Here is a 23,340-nt window from a genome sequence, read left to right as displayed (position 1 = left end):
CCTGAATTAGGCTGTTTGAGAAGGTTTGAATCCTAAGCAGCCTGCCTACACATAGTTTGAAGTACAATAACAACATAGCTACTGTAGTAGGCCAAAGCTGTGTGCTGGATAACCTTGGTAGAGCATGGGTGGAATAGGCGTTATGGTGTTCATATGAATTTCCTTTATTCCTTTATCCTTGTGAACCCTCACAATGTTGATTTTATTTTTAGACAAGATTCCCAGCTCATAATACCACTGAAAAATTGTCAAGAGCAAGTAAACAATGACTGAAGAAAATATTTACTATGCGATTGCACAATGTAGCTGGCTAGATGAATATAGGAGTGCAAAATATGGATTAATTGTTTTCAATGGAAGGGTTCTTAAAAGTTATCTCTCGCTAAGGTGAGCTGTTACCGTGAATATATCATAATCACCCCCCTCGGTGTGTCAAATGCAAGCTGATTTGGAGGTAGTCCATCTGAATGTTCCCTGGGACAACGGTGGTCTACTCTGACATCATGCAGTTAGATGTTCTAGTGGGAGGAGGACATCAACAAGCGCATAGAGATGGCCTAGTGCTCTGTCAACCAGCTGGTTTTGGCATTTCTCTGTGACAGGCGCATGCCCACAATCTGCCACTTTGGCATAAATCACTGTGTCCCTGGGTAGTCCCGTAGGGCAGGGTTTCCCAAACTCGGTCCTACATCATTATACTGAGAACGTGTCAATTGTTAAAAGGATGTATTTGGGTGCTTTTGTTCATGTCTTTCGCGTGCCCTGATACTGTACAATGAGCAAAGAGGAAGTGAATCGCAGCTGGAGTAAGTTTGTCAAAAACAAGACAAATCACACAAAAAAAGTGTCTGGACCCTTCTATAACATGCCATTAACAATTCTTTTTTGATTTACTTCAGAAATAGGACAATTATCCTTTAAGTCTTTTGTAACTATACCAAATGTAACATATCATACTAATTTCAGGGTCCTGGATTTACATTTACTATGTTACATCTAGTCTATGAGACCAGGCTGGCACACAGCAAGTCACGTAAGCAAGCAATGATCCTGATGTTGTTTTAACTTGGTGCAGCGTGTGGAGCCCCTGACTACATTTTACTTCTGGAATGGCGATTTCAGATTTTCTGTGAACACACTGAAAAGGAATTTGACACTGTTCAGATCAGTCGGCACGCATTTGTATAAATGTCAAGAGGTTTGTATTATAAATGTCAAGACGGCAGGAGAGGGAGTTTATGCCGGAGCAGGAATTTATTCTACAGGTGTTTAAAACAGCGATGCTGTCAGTCTGGTAACCATGCACAACTGAGGTTCTATTTACATGTACGTTTGGGGTTCAACCATTTACTATATGTGGTTCAACATAGCTAACTTACTGTTTCTTAACAAAGCAATTTGTTTTCTTAGCTTTGTTTTTTATAGTGGTCTTGGTTGTTCTTAGTCGAGGAAATGTAGCGTAGCTAACTGCAGGGTTTGCCCTGTCTGAAATCTGGCTACCTCGTCTTGATGTTACCATAGCTTGGTCTGTGCAATGCAAATGAACGTGATTAGCATGGCAGTTTCCCAAAGATTGGTGAGTTTAAACTTAATGTAACTAACTAGTTATAGTTTGTGTAAGAAAGTATTATATATTGTGGTGCATGAACTGGCCATACAAGTTAGCTAACGCTACAGCCTTAATTTGGCTAAGGTTACTTAGCTATCTAAAGTGAATTGGCTATCATAGCAGCCAAGGACGTCCGCTAGTTTATTTGTGCATATTTGTTTGTGTTCCGATTACACACAAGTGTCTAGATCAGCAGTTTACACATGATGACTTTAGCCTTATGTGAAAAAACTTATTTGGCAAAATATAGCTAGCTAGCTTTCCTCGCTTGTTGGTTAGCTACCTAGCCAATGTTAGCTCTTATCTGTTGGGTATACCGTTAAGTTAGCTAGCTAGCTAATCAAAACAAAACCACATTCATAGGCTAGCTATCTTTATTTGGCTGACTGAAAGCTAGTTAGAGGCTAGTTGCTGGACTTTATGCAAGCAAGCTAACATTAGATAGTCTAATGTTAGTTAGATACCTAGCTAATCCAAATATCTGTTTGCATTTATTGATTAATCTCAGCTAGCTATTTACAGTAGTCTAGGTTTGTTCGCATAAACTTCTTGTGACTGGCAGCATGGTGCAAGCAGCTGTGTTGTTGCCGAGCAACCAACCAGGAGTTAGAACTCTGAGTTTCGGCTGAAGCCACAAAAAGGTATCACATCGTTGCTTCTTAACGGACGGAAATGTGCACGTGAGAGCTATAATTTATACATTTAATAAAAACTGTTGCACCTACAAACTTAGTTAACCTGTTGAGGCTGGGGGCGCTGTTGTCACTATTTATGCTAATCGTGTAATTTTTGAAACGGCTTCCCACAAAATTCTTGATCGTACAATATGCATATTATTATTATTATTGGATAGAAAACAGTCTATAGTTTCTATAGGAGTTGAAATTTTGTCTCTAAGTGGAACAGAACCCATTCTACAGCAATTTCCCTGACATGGAGTCAGATTTCAGAAATGTTGGCCCCTGATCTGGAGTCAGTTAAAAGGCCACAGTTATTGCTATGAGTATACGGACACTGCTTACGTCTTCCCCTGGATGCCTTTACGTGATGACGATTTGAATGGGGTCGATTGCGCGTTCACAGGCACTACAAATTAAAAAACCCTGTAGCTAGGAACTCTTTTCTTGCTGCGTCATGCGCCTGGAGGACATCGACCCGCACTTGTTCCAAGCATTAGTGGAGGGAGTAATATTACTCTGGTCATGTTTCTACTCGTTATAGGAGTTAAAAACATCATAAGGTAGTTAATTTAAAGCGTTTTATAGCAATTTATATCCGTTTAGTGCGATTTTGGGACATTTATTTCTGAAACGCTGTGAATTGCTGGGCACGCTTCCAGTTCATCCCGAACGCAGTTGGCATTTCCACATGGCAAGAGGACAGCTTTCCACCAAAAGACGATTAGACCCAAGAAAGGATCCTTTGCCCAAGATACTGATGGAAGAACAGCTCAAAGTAGGACATTTTTATTATGATAAATCGTGTTTCTGTCGAAAAATGTTAGTGGCTTAGGACGCCATGTTTTTTGACGTAGCTTCGCTTGGCGCAAACTGTATTGAAAAGTAAGGATAATTTAAAAAATGTAATTCCGCGATTGTATTAAGAATTAAATTGTCTATCAATCCCTGTCCACCCTATATTTTTTAGTCACGTTTATGAGTATTTATGTATAAGAGTAGATCACTGTCTAAGTGGCGCAAGGACATTTTCTGACCAGCTGAGCTACATTTCACATTGTCTAACCATGATTTTGGTGGCTAAATATAAACATTTTCGATCAAACTCTATATGGATTGTGTAATATGATGTTACAGGAGTGTCATCTGAAGAATTCTGAGAAGGTTAGTGAAAAAATTAATATATTTTGGCGATGTTGACGTTATCGCTCACTTTGGCTAGAATCAATGCTGGGCTGCTATGTGCTATGTGCTATGCTAATATAACGATTTAATGTGTTTTCGCTGTAAGACACTTAGAAAATCTGAAATATTGTCTGTATTCACAGGATCTGTGTCTTTCGATTAGTGTATGCTGTGTATTTTTACGAAATGTTTGATGATTAGTAAGTAGGTAAACACGTTGCTCTATGTAGTTATTCTAGTCCATTTGTGACGGTGGGTGCAATTGTAACCTATGCCATCTACCTGAAATATGCACATTTTTCTAACAAAACCTATCCCATACCATAAATATGTTATCAGACTGTCATCTGATGAGTTTTTTTCTTGGTTAGGGGCTATAAATATCTTAGTTTAGCCGAATTGGTGATAGCTACTGGTGTTGGTGGACAAATAAAAGATGGTGGATTATGCTAATGTGTTTTTAGGTAATAGATTTACATCTTTACATATTGTGTCTTCCCTGTAAAACATTTTAAAAATCGGACATGTTGGCTGGATTCACAAGATCTGTGTCTTTCATTAGCTGTATTGGACTTTAATGTGTGAAAGTTAAATATTTAAAAAAAAGATTTTTTTTGAATTTCGCGGCTCTGCCTTTTCAGTGGGGGTGGGGGGGGGAGTGCCGCTAGCGGCACCCTCAGCCTAGACAGGTTAATGCGACATTTTTTAAGACCAGTGGTAACTTTATGGACGCTGTCTTGTTTTAATCCGACGTTTCGAATTTGAGCTAGGTAGGCGCAAAAAAATACTCTTAAAACTCAATCTCTAACGACTCTGTTAACCTGTTGGGGATGGGGGCGCTGTTTAGACTATTTATGCTAATTTGGCTAATTTTTGAAACGGCTTCCCACAAAATCCTTGATCGTACAATATGCATATTATTATTATTATTGGATAGAAAACAGTCTATAGTTTCTATAGGAGTTGAAATTTTGTCTCTAAGTGGAACAGAGCCCATTCTACAGCAATTTCCCTGACATGGAGTCAGATTTGAGAAATGTTGGCCACTCTTCTGAAGTCAGTTAAAAGGGCACTGTCGTTGCTATGACTATACGGACACTTCTTACGTCTTCCCCTGGATGCCTTTACGTGATGACGATTCCAATGGGGTCGATTGCGCGTTCACAGGCCCCACAAATGAAAAAACCCTGAAGCTAGTCATTCTTTTGGAGCTGCGTCATGCGCCTAGAGGACACCGGCCCGCACCTTTTCCAAGCATTAGTGAAGGGGGTAATATTACTCGGGTCATGTTTCTACTCGTTATGGGAGTTAAAAACATCATAAGGTAGTTAATTTAAAGCGTTTTATAGCAATTTATATCCGTTTAGTGCGATTTTGGGACATTTATTTTTGCAACGATGTGAAAAGTTGGGCATGCTTTTCAGTTCATCCCGAACGCAGTTGACATTTCCACATGGCAAGAGGACAGCTTTCCACCAAAAGACGATTTCTCCCAAGAAAGGATCCTTTGCCCAAGATACTGATGGAAGAACAGCTCAAGGTAGGACATTTTTATTATGATAAATCGTGTTTCTGTCGAAACATTTTAGTGGCTTAGGACGCCATGTTTTTTGACGTAGCTTCGCTTGGCGCAAACTGTATTGAAAAGTAAGGATAAATTAAAAAATGTAATAACGCAATTGTATTAAGAATTAAATTGTCTATCAATCCCTGTCCACCCTATATTTTTTAGTCACGTTTATGAGTATTTATGTATAAGAGTAGATCACTGTCTAAGTGGCGCAAGGACTTTTTCTTTACCAGCTTGTCTACATTTCACATTGTCTAACCATGATTTTGGTGGCTAAATATAAACATTTTCGATCAAACTGTATATGCATGTTGTAATGTGATGTTACAGGAGTGTCATCGGAAGAATTCTGAGAAGGTTAGTGAAAAAATTAATATCTTTTGGCGATGTTGACTTTTATCGCTCACTTTGGCTAGAATCAATGCTGGGCTGCTAATTGCTATGTGCTAAGCTAATATAACGATTTATTGTGTTTTCGCTGTAAGACACTTAGAAAATCTGAAATATTGTCTGTATTCACAGGATCTGTGTCTTTCGATTCGTGTATGCTGTGTATTTTTACGAAATGTTTGATGATTAGTAGTTAGGTAAACACGTTGCTCATTGTAATTATTCTAGTCCATTTGTGACGGTGGGTGCAATTGTAAACTATGCCATATACCTGAAATATGCACTTTTTTCTAACAAAACCTATCCCATACCATAAATATGTTATCAGACTGTCATCTAATGAGTTTTTTTGTTGGTTAGGGGCTATAAATATCTTAGTTTAGCCGAATTGGTGATGGCTACTGGTGTTGGTGGACAAATAAAAGATGGTGGATTATGCTAATGTGTTTTTAGGTAATAGATGTACATCTTTACATATTGTGTCTTCCCTGTAAAACATTTTAAAAATCGGAAATGTTGACTGGATTCACAAGATCTGTGTCTTTCATTAGCTGTATTGGACTTTAATGTGTGAAAGTTAAATATTTAAAAAAAATATTTTTTTTGAATTTCGCGGCACTGGTTTTTCAGTGGGGGGGGGGGGGGGGTGTGCCGCTAGCGCCACGCTGATCCTAGACAGGTTAACCTTTTCACATGTGAGTTCCAAATGTCTCTAACAGTCACCACAGTTTGAGTTTTTATGCACGTGACTTAAGAGTACACTCACTGTTCAAAAATGTGATTGTTACGCAACAGAACAGTTAACCCACGTTGCCATCAAACCAAGGCACGCTGTCTGCTAATTATCTATAGGCTATGTTTCAATTTGTCAATCAAAAAAAAAATTCTAACAAGTTTTATTTTCGAACAGTTTGAATTGAGGTGTGTTCAGCCTCCATATTAATTCACATAAGAAGTAGCCCATTTCACTGTTGAGGTCAATTTATGTTTGAGGCTTTACTGAGTCTGACAAACTTCTCTCTTCGACTAGAGCCCAAATACGTCCCCAGTGTTCCCCCATATTAATTATGCAGACATTAACGCATCTATAGTCAGAACAGGCCTTCCACAAACTTTTCCCCCTGCCACATTTTCTGGCTGGCGCCCGCATTGCCTTCATTGTGTTTTCTTACAAATAATAACATTGGATATGTGTGCGTTCCTATCAAAGTAAGTGCCTTATTTTCTGTATATCGTGTTGTCGTTTCTACTGTAGAATACCATATGTACAGTATGTATGGAGCATAACGTATTTACTGTTTTATTCACATTTTCAAGTACTGGTGATAAATCATGCATTCTTGCATAGAATGTAATGGACACGTGTGTAAAATACTTTTTTTACTGATTAAGATGAGCTAAATTGAGATAGGTAATTACTCTCTTGTCAGGAAGGATCGGAATCGGAACTGTGGGGGGATATGTGCGTTTGTAAGATCAGACATTGCTTTTAACGTCAGATCGGATTTAACCGCTGATCTGGAGATTGTCTGGCTGGATATCTGCCTTCCCAAAACCAAGCCGATTTTGTTGGGGGTGTGTTATAGGCCGCCCAAGCAGAATACATTCTATGAAGGTCTTGAAATTGTGTTGTCAAACTGTAATGATTCGCTGTTGAAGGAAATCATTTTGTTAGGGGATTTCAATACTGATGTCTGCAAAAAGAATAGCCCAACCCACAATGTATTTATGCACTTTTGTAGATCACTTGCTCTGACCTAAATGATAAAAGATCCCAGCAGGATATGTGAAACAGTGCAAAGTATCGCAGAGTGGAGTAATAGTCTATGGAATCAGTGATCATTTTATTACATTTTGCACAAGGATGATTTTTAAAGATATTTTTAAGTGTCACAAAACCATTAGAATCAGAGTACTCAAAAAATACTGTGTAGGAAAGTTTAGGGAGGAAGTGGGTAAAATTGACTGGTCACCTGTGCTAGATAGTGTAGGGGTAGACAGTGCCTGGGAAGCCTTTAAATGTAGATTCCTTGATGTGGTGAATGTGATGGCTCCCATTAATCATGAGATTCTAGAATCTATCCAAGCAAGGAATAAGGCCTTTAAGAAATTTAAGAACTCTCAAGAGCAGCATGATTTTGTCCTATATAAACGTCACAGAAATGAAGCACAGAGCAGGATGGATGAAGCTAAGAGGGGTTACTTTGCTGAGAAAATTATTGAAAACAAAAATGACCCTAAAAAGCTTTGGAAATAATTTAAGGAACTAGGCTGTGGTAGTACTACCATAAACAAACTAAACAGTATTGGACTGAACATCAAAGGGGAGATGCTATATGAAAAAGCAGAGGTTGCCAATGAATTCAACTCTTTTTTTTACTTCTGTTGCCAGCAAGTTGGTTAGCAAGCTGCCCACCAGTTCTGGTTTGTATGGAAGCAACCAAGTCCAGAAGTATTATGTAGAGTTAGGGGTTCAGCCAAACTCTTTTTCTTTTGCAAAGGTAGCAACAGCCAAATTAGTCAGTATGCTGGCAGAGCTTAAATGCTCCAAATCCACAGGCCTGGATAATATTCCTGCAAGGTTTCTAATAGATTCTGCTGAGCAAATTGGCCCTTGTATTACGCATATTGTTAATCTCTCACTTGAACAAGGCACCTTTCCCAGGGACATGAAACAAGCTAAAGTTATACCCCTGTATAAGAAGGGGATAAAGTCTGGCCCTGGGAATTATAGGCCTGTATCTATTCTCTGTGTAAGACCAAAGATCCTGGAGAACATGTATGACTACATGCCATCCAATGTTCTCAGATTCTCAGACCCTGGCCATACATAGCAGCACAAAACCCCTCCCCATGCCCTAGGGGTCATGGGAAACGCTGATCTACGGCTTCAGAGTAAGTGGGACATATTGCAGGAGAGTGGGGCTAAGACAGAGCTAAGGACTAATTACACTGAGCCATTTGCCCAGGGGTGAGACTGCATTTTGTGGGCTGACCTGTGATCCTTTTGACCCCGGTGGTCACCTCTGTGGGGTGAAGACGCTTAACCTCTCGCTGTGAGACAAGTGTCTTTTAAAGAGGAGACTGAGGACACTCTCAGCATGGAACAACTGGGCCGTGCTTATGTACATGACACCATTTGTGTCTTGAGGTATTTGGGGTGTGTGTGTGTGTGTGTGTGTGTGTGTGTGTGTGTGCAAACATGCAGCATGTCTGCATGTTTCGTGTCCGTTTTCACGTCAATAAATGGTAAGTAGTTACATGCTAAATGAATTCTGATGTCGTTCAGCACATTTACATTCATAGAAAAACATACTCCACTGATTCATGTCTACTTTACTTGACTGACTTCATCAGGAAAGAGATTGATGAGGGAAATCTGTGTGGAAGGGTACTGCTTGACCTACAGAAGGCCTTTGATACAGTTAACCACTGTCTCCTAATCTCCAAACTGGAGGCACTGGGGTTAAGCAGTACCCCTCTAGGCTGGGTAAAGTCCTATTTATCAGGAAGGGAGCAAGTAGTAGAGCTTAATGGTTCGCTGTCTCAGGCAAAACCAATGAGTTGTAGCGTTCCACAGGGGAGCGTGCTTGGGCCTCTGCTGTTTTTATTGTATATTAACGATATGAAAGATGCTTGTTCTTGCCATCTTTTTCTTTATGCAGATGACTCTACACTTCTGGTGTCAAAAGTAAAACTATGTTGGAGAGCATACTTAGCACAGAGCTTACTAACATTAGCAAATGGCTTGGAGATAATAAGCTATCTCTGCAAAACTGAAGCAATTCTTTTTGGATCCAGACCTAAATTGTGTAGGTCGTCTGAAATCAGAGTGGAGTTAGGGGGTGAGGTGCTGACTATTAAAACCTCTGTTAGGTACTTGGGATGTATCCTTGATGGAAGCTTGGGAGGTGTGAGCATGGCCAATAAAGTGCTAGGGAAGGTTAATGCCAGGACTACGTTTTTGGCTAGAAAGTCCAAGCTTCTTGATAAGGACTCCCTGAAAGTGCTAGCTACTGCCCTCATTCAATGCCATTTTGACTATGCTAGTACTTCCTGGTTTGGGGGCTTATCTAAACTTATGATGGGGAAGGTCCAGATGGCCCAGAATAAGCTGATCAGGGTAGTATTGAAGGTGAGTCCACGTACTCACATTGGCAGGAGCTTGTTTCAGGAACTAAACTGTCTGCCTGTTGAGGCTTGGGTGTCCCAGATTAGACTAGGTTTGGTTTACAGGAGTATTTATGGTCCTGCGCCCAGATATCTAACTGATTACTTTCCTCGTGTTAGGGATGCACACAATCATAGCACCAGATCAGGTGTTGCTGATGTGTGCTTATACAGGTTCCGGAGTAATGCTGGGAAAGGTACTTTCTTGTATACAGGAGCCTCCAGTATAATGGAATGGAATGAGTTACCTCTGCCTATAAAAACAACGTCCTCTCTGGACAGCTTTAAAAATACAGTCAAAATATGTTTGATGTCCTCTGTGCCCATATGAATAACAATTACAATTCCAATTAAATTACAAATCAAACAGTCGCATTCCAATTCCTTAACTTGAAGATTGTTGAATTGAATGTAAATCCACTTCATGAGTTCATTCAACAATGGAATTGGAATTTCAAATGAAATTAGATTTACCTCAACCCTGGTAGCCTCATGTAATCTGAAGACACAGTCTAAAAAATCCTGTGGTGAACCATTCCTGGTCTGATGTGAGCGAGAAATGCCACATTCAATAACTAGCAATTTGCAGTAACAGCTTCACATTTCATTGATACATTTCAGGCCATCAGTGTTATCATCACTTCATCTAACTTTAATGTGCAAGTGGAGATACAAACACACTAATCTGTGGAGATGGAGGACTCATAAACCTGCCTTGAGACGACTCTTACAGTAAAGCCTAAAGTCGGGCCTTACAGCAAATAACGTCATGGCCCGTATTTACAAATCCTCTCCAAGTAGGAGTGCTGATCTAGGATCAGGGCCTGTATTTATAAAGTGTTTCAAAGTAGGAATGCCTTTGCCTTTTAGATTACATGGACAGGTGGACCTGATCCTATATTAGCACTACTCCTTGGACCCAGGTTCCCCTGTCCATCCTTGATAATATAAATGGCAAAATTGATCTCAGATCAGCACTCCTACTCTGAGATGCTTTGCGGATACAAGCCCAGGCTTCTTTGACTGATGATCACCCTACACCTTCACAGATGATCTGAGACTGCTGCACTGCTGTCAAGTACCCTCCCATAAGATCCTTTGGAAAGGTTTTGTTTGGGTTTATGACGTTAAGCTGGTGATATCTGAAGATGACGCTTATAGACGGCAGACATATTTATTCCCGATGGTGCATGCCTGCTGCCTGCATGGGAGACAGGGAGAGATCCAGATCTCTCAATGAATTGGGTGCTAAATGCTAAATGAATTCCTTTCTCTGTCGGAGAGGCTGACTTTGAACAATGACCTCATTTCCAAAGAATTTGAATATAAAGAAGAATAAAAATCTAACTCACACAATGTCCTTGGAAAAAGAGGACCATTTCACCATTTTGTTGCTGATCCATTTGACCTACACAAAACATTTGCCTCGGGCTTGGGTGCTTCATCTATCTGGGGACATTTATAGGTTGACTTCACCCACGGCTGTCAATAACCTCCTGAGCTTTACATGCCATCCAATGTTCTCAGATTCTCAGACCCTGGCCATACATAGCAGCACAAAACCCCACCCCATGCCCTAGGGGTCATGGGAAACGCTGATCTACGGCTTCAGAGTAAGTGGGACATATTGCAGGAGAGTGGGGCTAAGACAGAGCTAAGGACTAATTACACTGAGCCATTTGCCCAGGGGTGAGACTGCATTTTGTGGGCTGACCTGTGATCCTTTTGACCCCGGGGGTCACCTCTGTGGGGTGAAGACGCTTAACCTCTCGCTGTGAGACAAGTGTCTTTTAAAGAGGAGACTGAGGACACTCTCAGCATGGAACAACTGGGCCGTGCTTATGTACATGACACCATTTGTGTCTTGAGGTATTTGGGGAGTGTGTGTGTGTGTGTGTGTGTGTGTGCAAACATGCAGCATGTCTGCATGTTTCATGTCCGTTTTCACGTCAATAAATTGTAAGTAGTTACATGCTAAGTGAATTCTGATGTCGTTCAGCACATTTACATTCATATGTGTAACATGGGATCATATAATAAACTGTATCATAGGTTAACGTGGGGGGACATTAAAGTATCCTTACCTTATCTGAATACACAAAGAACAGGATGAGTAGTATCAGCTCTGCCAGCAGGATTATCAGCAAGACAATGAAGAACTGCAAGAGAGAGAGGAGATGGAGAGAGAGAGGGAGAGAATGAGAGAGGGAGGTAGAGAGATAGAGGGAGAGAGAGAGCGAGGGAGAGAGATGGAGAGAAGGTGAGTGCCTGGGGGCCAGTGAACATCCCGAGGAGGAGGTTTAATTCCTCCACAGATTCTCCCACGTAGCCCAGCATCTCCTCACTCATTCAGCTGAATATTGACTCTATCCCTTCTTCACAGCATGGGAGCGCATCAACCGGCAGATTCAGAAATTCAATTTGAGGAGAGTTCTATTCATTTTGCCCTGTTTGTTTGGATTATTTGGGTCATGGTTCATATGAAGAAGGATCACAGTGAAAACCAGTGGCCAGGTCAGCATTTGATTGTTTCATTGAATCTTTTGTCTTTTGTTGGCAGGTCCCACAAAGTCTGTTTGTCATATTTCCTCCGGGTGTGTAAAGTTTCAGATTATATAGACACAATGTTGGTGCTCGGATTGCTTAAACAGACATGATGTGTGTTTGTTTGTGTGTGAGTGTGTACGTGTGTGTCTGTGCGTGCATACACTCACTTTCATGTCTGCAATGTCAGCCGAGTGTGTTACACATTTCAATCTTGCCTTGAATTTTGCATTGGGCTCTTTCAACTTGTCTAGCCTACCTTGAATCTCCTGACGGCAAAGGTTCTCTGACCTTTATCTATTTCAAATATTTCTAATCCAAAGAGAGTTTGTTCACAGAAGAACTTCACAAATAATATGTCAGACCAGTACCTCAGATCTGGCTGCCCCCAGGAGGGCTAACTTCACTCTGATGTTTCCAGACAGACTGACAGATAGAAAGACTGACTGTTCAAAACATTCCAGGTTTGGGCAAATATGAAATACCCGTTGGCTCAATCTGATATGACTTAACAGAGATGTGGTATGAAACTTTTACATCAGAGTTCATTATTTATCACTATGGTGTTCTGACTGAGATCCAGGCCCTCCCTCTATCCCGCTCTCTCTCTAACTCTCTCTCTCTCTCTCTTTTCCTCTCTCTCCCCCCTCTCTTTCTCTCTGTCTCCCCGTGCTTCACAAAATTGTTAAAGCAGGTAGTGTATACCTACCGCTGTGCTGATGTGGAGGATTTGGTATGCTCTTAACTGAGGCGTGTGCTAGCTTCTCCAAGGGATTGGAGATGTTTGATATTCCGCAACTCTCATTTTTAAGTTGATTTAAAAAGTTTCACATCCAGTTACATAAACCTATTTTCAAACTTTGCTGATTAAATCAAACTTGAGATACAACTCTTGAGACTTTTTCAGGAACAACATGGGTCTAGAGACAAACAAGAGTATTCTTTGTGTTAAATAATTCAGAGCGCTCAATTTTTTTCCTTACCAATACAATGGATGTGCCATTATGAGCACTACATAATTCAATCATGTAAGTGACACACATGTCCTCACACTGACACATCTTTCAATCAGGCTGTGACCATGGCCATGGAGGAGAGCTGATGGGTTACTGTTCATTTTCAGAATGGGAGACTCCCGCAGCGGCTGGCGCTCGGGTCGAATTTTCTCTCTGAACCCCTGAGGTTTTTACTGAGGATTCAACTCCCCGTTGAGCTCGTTAGCCTGGCTGCTCTACTGATGACCCATTTGAAGAGTAATACAAATAAGGCTGCTGTGAGTGTGTATGTGTGAGATTTGTTTTATTTTAACAATGTCTTTGTTGGCCCAATAGTTACATCATTAAAAGCACAAACGTTTTTTAATTTAAACGGACCTAGAAAGTTAGAACCAAGCCCCCCTCCACGTCCACTGTAAATAATACCCCTGATGCCCCACACCCCTACACAGTCCTCCAGATCGTACACCAGCCCCCCATATACTGTACACTTGCCAGCCGAGCCCACAACAGCCCCAGCAGCACAGCTCTGGGATCCGTGATTCCCGCCTCCTGCATTGCATGTTTCCTGGTCTTCCACACCGCCATTTCTGTCTGCACCAACAGGTAGTTTACTAGGCAGTCCCTTTGCCTGTTGGCTATACTATATTTAGGCCCGCCGACATATAGTTCCAGAGTCAGCCCGAACTTAGGTCTGTACACCACCCAGGACAGAAAACAACCCTACCAGCCTGGAACAAGAAAGAAACTGATGGTACACTGTCTCCTTCTCCTTACAGAACAGACACCCCCTCCCCACTGATGGATCAAGGTGTGACACCTATCTGTTCCTAGCGATAGCGCCGTAAATAACCCTCCACTGTAGGTCAGCAGTGGGCTTCTCTATTGGAGGCTTATACAGAGAGCGCCAACATCCTCTCAGAGAAAAATCGGGACCAAACCACCCCCCCCCCCCCCCCCCCCCCCCCTCCGGGCCACCCTCGGCCCATGGAGATGGTCTTTCTCAGCCACCTTCACAGCCACAGAGCCTTTCTGCTGGATTTGTGTGTGTGTGTGTGTGTGAGAGAGATCATAACTCACGGTCAGAAGCAGGCACTTGTTCTCCTTGATGGCACCCAGGCAGCCCAGAAAGCCGGTCACCATGACGATGGCGCCGATGGCAATGACCAAGTTGGCAGCGGAGAGCGACGGGAAGGAGGGCGAGAAGGTGGCAAAGCTGCCCTGGGACACAGACAGCCAGATGCCCACGCCGAGCAGCCCACAACCACACAACTGCAACGCAAGAGATCAGAAGAGAGGAAACCAGGTAAGTCAGGTAGGAAATAGACTCATCACAAAGAAATATCTGTTCAGGATGAATTGGAGTCGGCAGAAAACATGCCATCCAATGTTTCCACAGTTTCTTTGCAGTACCGAAACGAGCATGCATATTCACACATAATGCAAAATGTTATATTCCCTGAGAAAATGTGTATTGTCATAGTCTTCACAAAGTACAAATCAAAGGGACCATATAAATATCCTCAGAAAGGCTGTGTCAGTAGGCAGACCTCCCTTTACGCACCAGCATCCATCCCAAACACCCACAAAACAAGAGCTTTTACAACTATTACAGAACATGAACTGACTCTGTTAAACCAATAAGAGCTCCACTGGAAATTAGGAGCAGAAATGCTTTCTGCAGGTCTGAACAGCTTACTGACATAGAACAAACACAGAATTACACACACACACTGAATGTAGTCTAGGCTTGTAACACTTGTAGGGATACAGCACACCTCTAGGGGGAGCAGTTCCCCAGGGCTGGAATTCCTCTACAGTCCACTGCCCTCTACAGAGACTCACTCTGCAGGGCCTCGTTGAAAGTCTCTCAGATCTAGCATGCACTCCATAATGCACCGCAGTGTTTTTGGAAGAGCCTGATTGGCAGAGAGTTGCCTGGGTTCTGTCTGCGGATGTTCCGCCCATCCAGGAGTGGTAAGAGCAGACAGAACAGACACTGGCTGCATCCCAAAAGGCAACCTTTTCCCTATATAGTGCATTACTTTTGACCAGAGGCTTATGGAGCTCTTGTCATTTGAGACAGCCTAATACTATGATTTGGGCAGACAGTGCTGCGCTGCAGCCCGCCATGCCTGCTGGCCCCAGTGAAATATCAGCGGGTAGGTAAGTGGTGACATTTTCACTCCGCCTAATATAATTAAATATCCAATGCAATCTTGTCACGAATAACAAATTACAATGAGGTGAAATATGGCTAGACGCCATGGGAAATCTTAGCACCTTCCTCCATCCCTTCTGCCTTTCCCTCCCTCCTTGTGGAGGGAAAGTGAACATTGTACATTTAAAACTCTTGACACTGGATGTCTTTGGCAGTGCAGTCATCTCTAGACATTAACACATCAGTGCTCCTGAACACATTAACGCCCGTCAGCGATATATTGAGCCGTGTACTGTGTACTAACCAACCTGCAAACTTGCAGCCCCAACACAGGAACACAGGCGAACCTGGACTCGTATTTCTGAAGAGAATTAGACAAAAACAAAATAATGAATCATACGTACAGTGTATCCCCGAGCTAAATGAGTTGGTTAATTGGACTGACAAATAGCTCCTTCAATAACTCTAAGCGATGAGCACTTAACGAACAAGCGTTTCGTTACACATGGTTAGGAGGTGTTTATGCGAGTGTATGTGACCAATAAAATTTTATTTGACTTGGCTTACATCCAGAGATGACAAATGGCTCTGTCACCCCGTCTCAACATCATCGACACCCTCATCTAAGAGCCACACCAAAGTGTGACCTTTCACAACATACAGTAAAAAAGAAAGAAACGCCTTCCACGCTGGTGGTGCATATGAGAGTGGGTCTAAGACAGTTGGTAGTGTATATACGAGTGTGTATGAGAATGGGGTCTGTGAGGGTTGTGTGATGGTTTTTTGATGAGGGGCTGGGGCAGAGCCTGAGGGGTAAACTCCTGTCTGCTGATGATGGTGGCGTCGAGAGACGTCTCCATGTTAATGAGTCCTAAAGGGTCTGTAACTCTGGACATACTGTATAAACCTGGGGCCAGTCACAGAGTTCAGGCCGTCAAACCCCCATCAAACGCCCCCAGGGGCCGTGTGTTGAGTGGAGGATCACTCTCATTAACCTGTGACATTTCTATTGGGCAGGCTGTGTGGCCTGTGTTTGTGTAGGCTAGAGTTGACGGGAGATACTGCTTTGTATATACAGGGGGCTGGAAATATCCTTTTAAGACCTGAAATGGATGCGAAAATGTCCTGGTTGTTAAAAATCAGGAGGCACTAACGGAACACCTTGTGTAATAAGTACATCAGTACCTCAGCTCAGCAAAAACGGTTGCTGAGTTGAAAGTATTGAGATTCTACCAAAGAGAATGTGTTGCCTTGCCAGGGACCTGATCCTGACAGCCTGACTAAAAGTACAGAATATATCAGTGACTCGCGAGTTGCGCAGCGGTCTAAGGCACTGCGTCTTAGTGCAAGAGGTGTCACTACAGTCCCTGGTTTGAATCCAGGCTCTATCACATCCAGACGTGATTGGGCGGCACACAATTGGCTCAGCGTCGCCCGGGTTTGGCCGGGGTAGGCTGTCATTGTAAATAAGAGTTTACTCTTAACAGTGGTGTTAAAGTACTAATTAAGTAGGTTTTTGGGGTATCTGTACTTTACTTACTATTTATATTTTTGCCAACTTTTACTTTTACTTCACTGCATTCCTAAAGACAATAATGTACTTTTTACTCCATACATTTTCCCTGACATCCAAAATTACACATTACATTTTGAATGCTTAGCAGGGCAGGAAAATGGTCCAATTCACACACTTATCAAGACAACACATGGTCATCCCTTCTGCCTCTGGTCTAGTGGACTCACTAAACACAAATGCATCTTTTGTAAATGATGTCCGAGTGTTGGAGTGTGCCCCTGGCTGTCTGTACATTTTAAAAACAAGAAAATGATGCCGCCTGCTTTGCTTAACACAATACATTTTTAATGATTTATACTTTTACTTTTGGTACTTAAGTATATTTTAGAAATGACATTTACTTTTGATACTTTAGTATATTTAGAACCAAATACTTTTAGATTTTTACTTTTACTTGAGTAACGTTCTATTAAGGTATCTATACTTTTACTCAAGTGTGACAATTGGATCATTTTTCCACCACTGGTTCTAAACTGACTTGCCTAGTCAAATAAAGGTTACACATAACAAACTCCTGTGAAGGTTGGAGGATGGACAGAGAGATGAGTCCATGAAGCCTTAAAGCAAGGGACACTCGTTTGAGCAGATCACGGAGCGTTCAATCCCTCCCGGAGCGGCACAGTAGTTTTGGCCAACAGATGGGCGTCCTATTCAAAAGGACACGGGAGCTTTTGTTCCTTTCCCTCAGAAAAACAGCAGTAAAACAAACAACTAACTTGCTGTGTGACTGAGAAAGAGAGAGACTCAGGAGCATCAGTTGTTTGTTTGAGTGGCGTTAGATTGAACGACCCTCAGCTCAGTATGGGCCTCAATCACCTTAATAATACATACCACCACTCGGAGGAGTGAGCCGGGGGGATGGTCCCCGATTAAAAATGGAAATGTCAACTGGAAATGTTGTGAAAGGTCACATTCGTCTTTATGCTGAGTGGATAAATTGCAGATAGATCTCCCAGCTCATGAGGCCACAGCCATTGAAACAGAATTACTACAACAGGCTTTGTCAATGGGTCTGTGACAGGTGGACCGGCAGCCGTACTGAGTACCCATAGGAGTAAAGCAAGAAAACATGCTTTTTTCGTTCTAGTAATTTTATCTCTATGGCCAAAGTTCCTGTTTTGTGAGAGGGTGCATTGTGAGGACTCAGAGTGGGTGGGTACTACTAGGTGGGTAAAAACAATTGTAAGTGGCTCCCTGTGTGCGCCCTTGCAGCGACACAGTCTCTCTCACTAAACTTTGACATTTTAAGTAGAAATTGTGCACCGATATAGAATTATAAAAGCCTGTTAAATTCAATGAAGTGCCCTTTAATATAGACCACACGGAGAATTCGAGAAATCCAATTTTTTAAATATGAATAAGGACTTACTAAAGTACCAACATTCAGCATTTTGACATGTCCCTCTGTCAACCCTCTTTCACTTTTTATGAAGTTGAACATGTGCTCTTTATGACAGAATATATTTAAAAAAAATGTAAAGCCCGAATTGGTGGAATGACCCAGGTACGTTATGAGGACAGGCAGGTTGGGTTTATGAGGAAAGGGAGCACGAGAGGTAAGCCAGTCCAGGTGGGGGGAGGATCCCGTGCCTCTAGTTGATTGTGACTAATGCCCGAGTGTAGGAAAGCATCCAAGGTTGTCTGCTGTAAGTGATTGTGAAGCCACCCAGCCCCCACCCAATCTGTCTGATCTCTCTCGGTGTAATCTCTGTCTCACTACACCACTGCTACCAGCTCCAATGTCAAACGTGAAAGGATGTCATGTAGGGAAGCCCAGATTAGAGAGCGAGGCCTGCCAATTGGTGGTATGACCTTCGATGGTCGTGACTGACCTCGGGCCTGCCTGAGGCGCTTATCCTGTTTTAATTTCAGACACTCGGCTTGTTTTCACATCCAATCTATGTGGATGGATTTTGTATAATGTCACAGTAGGATTTCAAGGTACAGGATGAGGGGTTGTAAACAGACATAATGCACAGAAGTTGACAGTAATAGTTAAAAACCACATGAAAATGATGGACCAAATGCCCTTCCACATGTGAGAAAGTTAGGTTTAATCTCGAATGGTTCCCATTCCCTAAAGATATGTGTTAGTAGTCCCGCGTTACCATACTCCCAAGTCTTATTTATCACTTGGCTGTTCGGAGAAGGAAAAACCTGGAGTCGAGGCTAACTATGGGAGAATAGGAAGCTATATAAGTGTTTAGCTTAAAGTAACGTGTCAGTTGGGTATTTAGGCACCGGCTGCAGTTATTAACTCTGTCGAACAGGCTAGGAGAGAGAGAGAGGGGCAGGTTCTGCTCCGTCTCAGCGCCCACAATCCCCCTGGCTCCCTGTGCGCACCCTTGCAGCAACATAGCCTCTCTCATTAAGCCATTACTGGGAGTGTGTGGGGTTGGTACGCTGCTTTCTATTACCTGATAGGAATTCTCCTCAGGCAGAGTTACAGTAACAAGCTTTTACTGTTTGATGGAGATATGTTTTAAGTTGCATCATGCCGTTCAAATCGTTTTTGGCATACTGTATGCATAGTGTATTTCTAGAGATACTATAACAAGTTACATGACTGCTTGAGGTGGGAGTGAGTAGGGGTAGGGAGCAATGCAGTTTATTGAAACGTAGCAGTGAAGGACATGTCTACCTCCTGATTTCATAATACCTAGGAACATTCTATATATTGGACATTTTTGTCATTTGGCAGACGCTGATATCCAGAGCGACTTACAGGAGCAACTAGGGTTAAGTGCGTTGCTCAAGGGCACTTCGACTGATTCGGTAACACATTATTTGGATAGTCCATCTGTAGATGCTCTACAGATTATCAACAGACTATCAGTAACATTTCAATTTACTAACTCTAACTCTAACTCTAACCTTAACCCTTATCCTAACCCTAAATGTAACTCTTACCCTAACCTTAACCAAACCCTTGTTCTAAACCTAACTCTAACCTTAACCCTAATCCTCACCCTAAACGTAACTCATAGCCTAACCTTAACCAAACCGTTATTGTAAACCAAGTCTAACCTTAAACCTTATCCTAACCCTAAACGTAACTCTTAACCAAACCCTTATTCTAAATCTAACTCTAACCTTAATCCTTATCCCAACCCTAAACGTAACTCTTACCCTAACCTTAACCCTTATGCTAACTCTTAACCTAACCTTAACCAAACCCTTATTCTAAACCTAACCCTAACCTTAGCAAGCAGTTGTTTATCAACAAATACACTATATATGCAAAAGTACGTGGCCACCCCTTCAAATTTGTGTATTCCGCTATTTCAGCCACAACAGGTGTATAAAATTGAGCACACAGCCATGCAATCTCCATAGACAAACATTTGAAGAAGAATGGCCTTACTGAAGAGCTCAGTGACTTTCAACTTGACCACCTTTCCAACAAGTCAGATCGTCAAATTTCTGCTCTTCTGCGCCGGTCAACAGTAAATGGTGTTATTGTGAAGTGGAAACATCTAGGGGCAACAATGGCTCAGCTGTGAAGTGTACAGTAGGCCACACAAGCTCACACAACGGGACCACTGAGTGCTGAAACGCGTAGCTCGTAAAAAATCTTCTGTCCTCGGTTGTAACACTCACTACCGAGTTCCAAACTGCCTCTGGAAGCAATGTCAGCACAAAAACTGTTCGTCGGGAGCTTCATGAAATGGGTTTCCATGGCAGCTGAACACAAGCCTAAGATCACCATGCGCAGTACCAAGCGGTGGCTAGATTGGTGTAAAGCTCGCCGCCATGGACTCTGGAGCAGTAGAAACATGTTCTCTGGAGTGATAAATCACGCGTCACGTCCTGGCAGTCCGACCGACGAATCAGGGTTTGGCGTATGCCAGGAGAACGCTACCTGCCCGAATGCATAGTGCCAACTGTAAAGTTTGGTGGAGGAGGAATAATGGTCTGGGGCTGTTTTTCATGGTTCGGTCTATGCCCCTTAGTTCCAGTAAAGGGAAATCTTAACACTACAGTATTCAATGACATTATTGACGATTCTGTGCTTCCAACTTGGTGGCAACAGTTTGGGGAAAGCCTTTTCCTGTTACAGCATCACAATGCGCTGTGCGCAAAGCGGGGTCCATACGGAAATGGTTTGTCGAGATCTGTGTGGAAGAACTTGACTGGCCTGCACAGAGCCCTGACCTCAACCTAAACGTACACCTTCGGGATGAATTGGAACGCAGACTGCGAGCCAGGCCAAATCGCCCAACATCAGTGCCAGACCTCACTAATGCTCTTGTGGCTGAATGGAAACAAGTCCCTGCAGCAATGTTCCAACATCTAGTGGAAAGCCTTCCCAGAAGAGTGGAGGCTGTTATAGCAGCAGAGGGACCAACTAAATATTAATGCCCAAGATTTTGGAATAAGATGTTCGACCAGCAGGTGTCCACATACTTTTTGTTGTTTTTTGATAGTATGACCATCTGTAGAGCATGGAAAATCCAGACTATCCAGATAAAGTGTGACCACAAATGCAACCTATTCTGTGGTTGAAGGGCTGGAGTACACAATCCCTTGAATACAGCAATAGAAAATACTGAATTCAATACAAGTCTATAGCTCTCAACATTTAATAAATAGTTACATAGACATCTCTTTAGGCTAGAAAGAGGACATTGAGAGTCAAGGTTAAAAGATTTGTGACTAGACTAATGTTCCTTTTATCCAAGCTTTTTGTGGTCAGATTGAGTTGTGCTAAGTCTAAAGTCCAAATGTCATTGAAGGCTAGCTCGCTGTCAGTGTTGTGGCTGTGGTGAGTGGTGAGGAGCAAATTAGACCTGTGGAACCATATTAGCTTTTGGGACAAGACTGGAGAACATGAGAGATGGCTCTATTTGACTGGATGTATGGAGCCCTGCTGTGTGGGTCCTTCTCAATGCTCAAGGTCAGGGTAATTGAAACTGTGGAGCAAATTCATCAGTAGAGAGAGAGAAAGAGAGGGAGGGTGTCGAAGGATGAGAGCGAGGAGAGGAAGAGGAACAGAAAGAGAAAGAACAGCCCTTCTCCATCACACTGGCTGGGTGCTTTATCAGCTGCGACAGTAACCTGCTCAGTGACACAGAGAGCCACCCGACGCGGGACGCCACTTCAATCTCCCCCACCGGCAGTGCAAGCAGGCCAGGCAAGGGGGAGGTGACTAGGGGAGGGGCTGCGACTGGCTGAGAGTGGCCGGGTGGAGCTGACCTTTTTACGCTCCCTCTGAGGTCACGGGGTAAACGGCCCGCAAACCACCCGGAATGATGACTTCAACGGCTTTTGTCAAACTGTGTCAGTTCTTTTCTTGGGCTCTTAGTATGACAATGGAGGTTGATCTCGGAAGGGGTTTGGGGTGTGTGCGGGCGTGAGTGTGAAACTGACCCTCCAAACGACTTGCTCTGCTCTTGTTAAATGGCTTGCCACCAGATTTTTGCAATACAGGGGCTAAAGCTGATGACTGGCCTGGCCAGCATGCACGTCATCCATTCTGGACATAAAATGCTCATTGGGAGTGTAATGTTTCAGTGAAAGTGTGTTTTGTTAAAGTATAGCTCTAACATTACAGTGCAATAACAGTAAAGAGTGGTAGCAAAGCCTCCTGACTGTGCTGGCTATGAGAAGGAGTGTTACGTTATCCCTCTATCACCCCCTGAGTGCCACGCTATTTTTCACTTTATTGGAGAAAACATATTTTTAGCAGCAACTATGGTTGCCCTCCTTGTAAAGGACAGTTGCTCTCATTGATTTGACACTTAAATAATACTGTATACCTTAATGAAGAGAGAGAATGTCTAGCACCTTAGATAAAAACAATAACTTTCTCTCTCTGAAGGCTTACAATGCTGCTCGGACATTTCTGTGGCATTTGGCCATATTAAAAAAACACTATCCCTCCAAAAATGTTTAAGGGAAACTGACTTTTGACAGTGACTTTAGGCAAATATCTGAAATGACTGCACAAATTACAGTGTACACTTCAAATGAGAAATTATACAATTGCCTTTCCATAGGCCGTCATTATAAATAAGAATATGTTCTTAACGGACTTGCCTAGTTAAAAAAAGGTTAAATTAAATAAATAAATAAAAATACTGCATCATTGTGAATCAAAAGGATCAAATTTACCAGTCATCTTTCCGGAAGCAGCCATCTTTACCAGTCATCTTTCCGGAAGCAGCCATCTTTACCGGTCATCTTTCCGGAAGCAGCCATCTTTACCGGTCATCTTTCCGGAAGCAGTCATCTTTACCGGTCATCTTTCCGGAAGCAGCCATCTTTACCGGTCATCTTTCCAGAAGCAGTCATCTTTACCAGTGATCTTTCCGGAAGCAGTCATCTTTACCAGTGATCTTTCCGGAAGCAGCCATCTTTACCAGTGATCTTTCCGGAAGCAGCCATCTTTACCAGTGATCTTTCCGGAAGCAGTCATCTTTACCAGCCATCTTTCCGGAAGCAGCCATCTTTACCGGTCATC

At 42.5% G+C, this 23,340-nt stretch overlaps 1 protein-coding gene across 5 annotated transcripts in view; it reads right to left on the bottom strand.

Annotated features, from left to right (window-relative positions):
- LOC129866828 (tetraspanin-9-like) overlaps positions 1-23,340 on the bottom strand; it is a 298,952-nt gene that overhangs the window by 25,189 nt on the left and 250,423 nt on the right. For all 5 annotated transcript variants that reach the window (XM_055939761.1, XM_055939763.1, XM_055939762.1 and 2 more), the window contains 2 exons: positions 14,221-14,412; positions 11,686-11,760 (listed from right to left, as the gene is read on the bottom strand). In XM_055939761.1, the coding sequence (XP_055795736.1) occupies positions 11,686-11,760; positions 14,221-14,412 (267 nt within the window). The remainder of the gene's footprint in view (positions 1-11,685; positions 11,761-14,220; positions 14,413-23,340) is intronic.

The sequence above is a fragment of the Salvelinus fontinalis genome, chromosome 12 (assembly GCF_029448725.1).
Source record: "Salvelinus fontinalis isolate EN_2023a chromosome 12, ASM2944872v1, whole genome shotgun sequence".
NCBI classification, from domain to species: Eukaryota; Metazoa; Chordata; class Actinopteri; order Salmoniformes; family Salmonidae; genus Salvelinus; species Salvelinus fontinalis.
The sequence above is the reverse complement of the archived record's forward strand: the minus strand, read 5'-3'. Positions and strand labels throughout refer to the sequence as shown.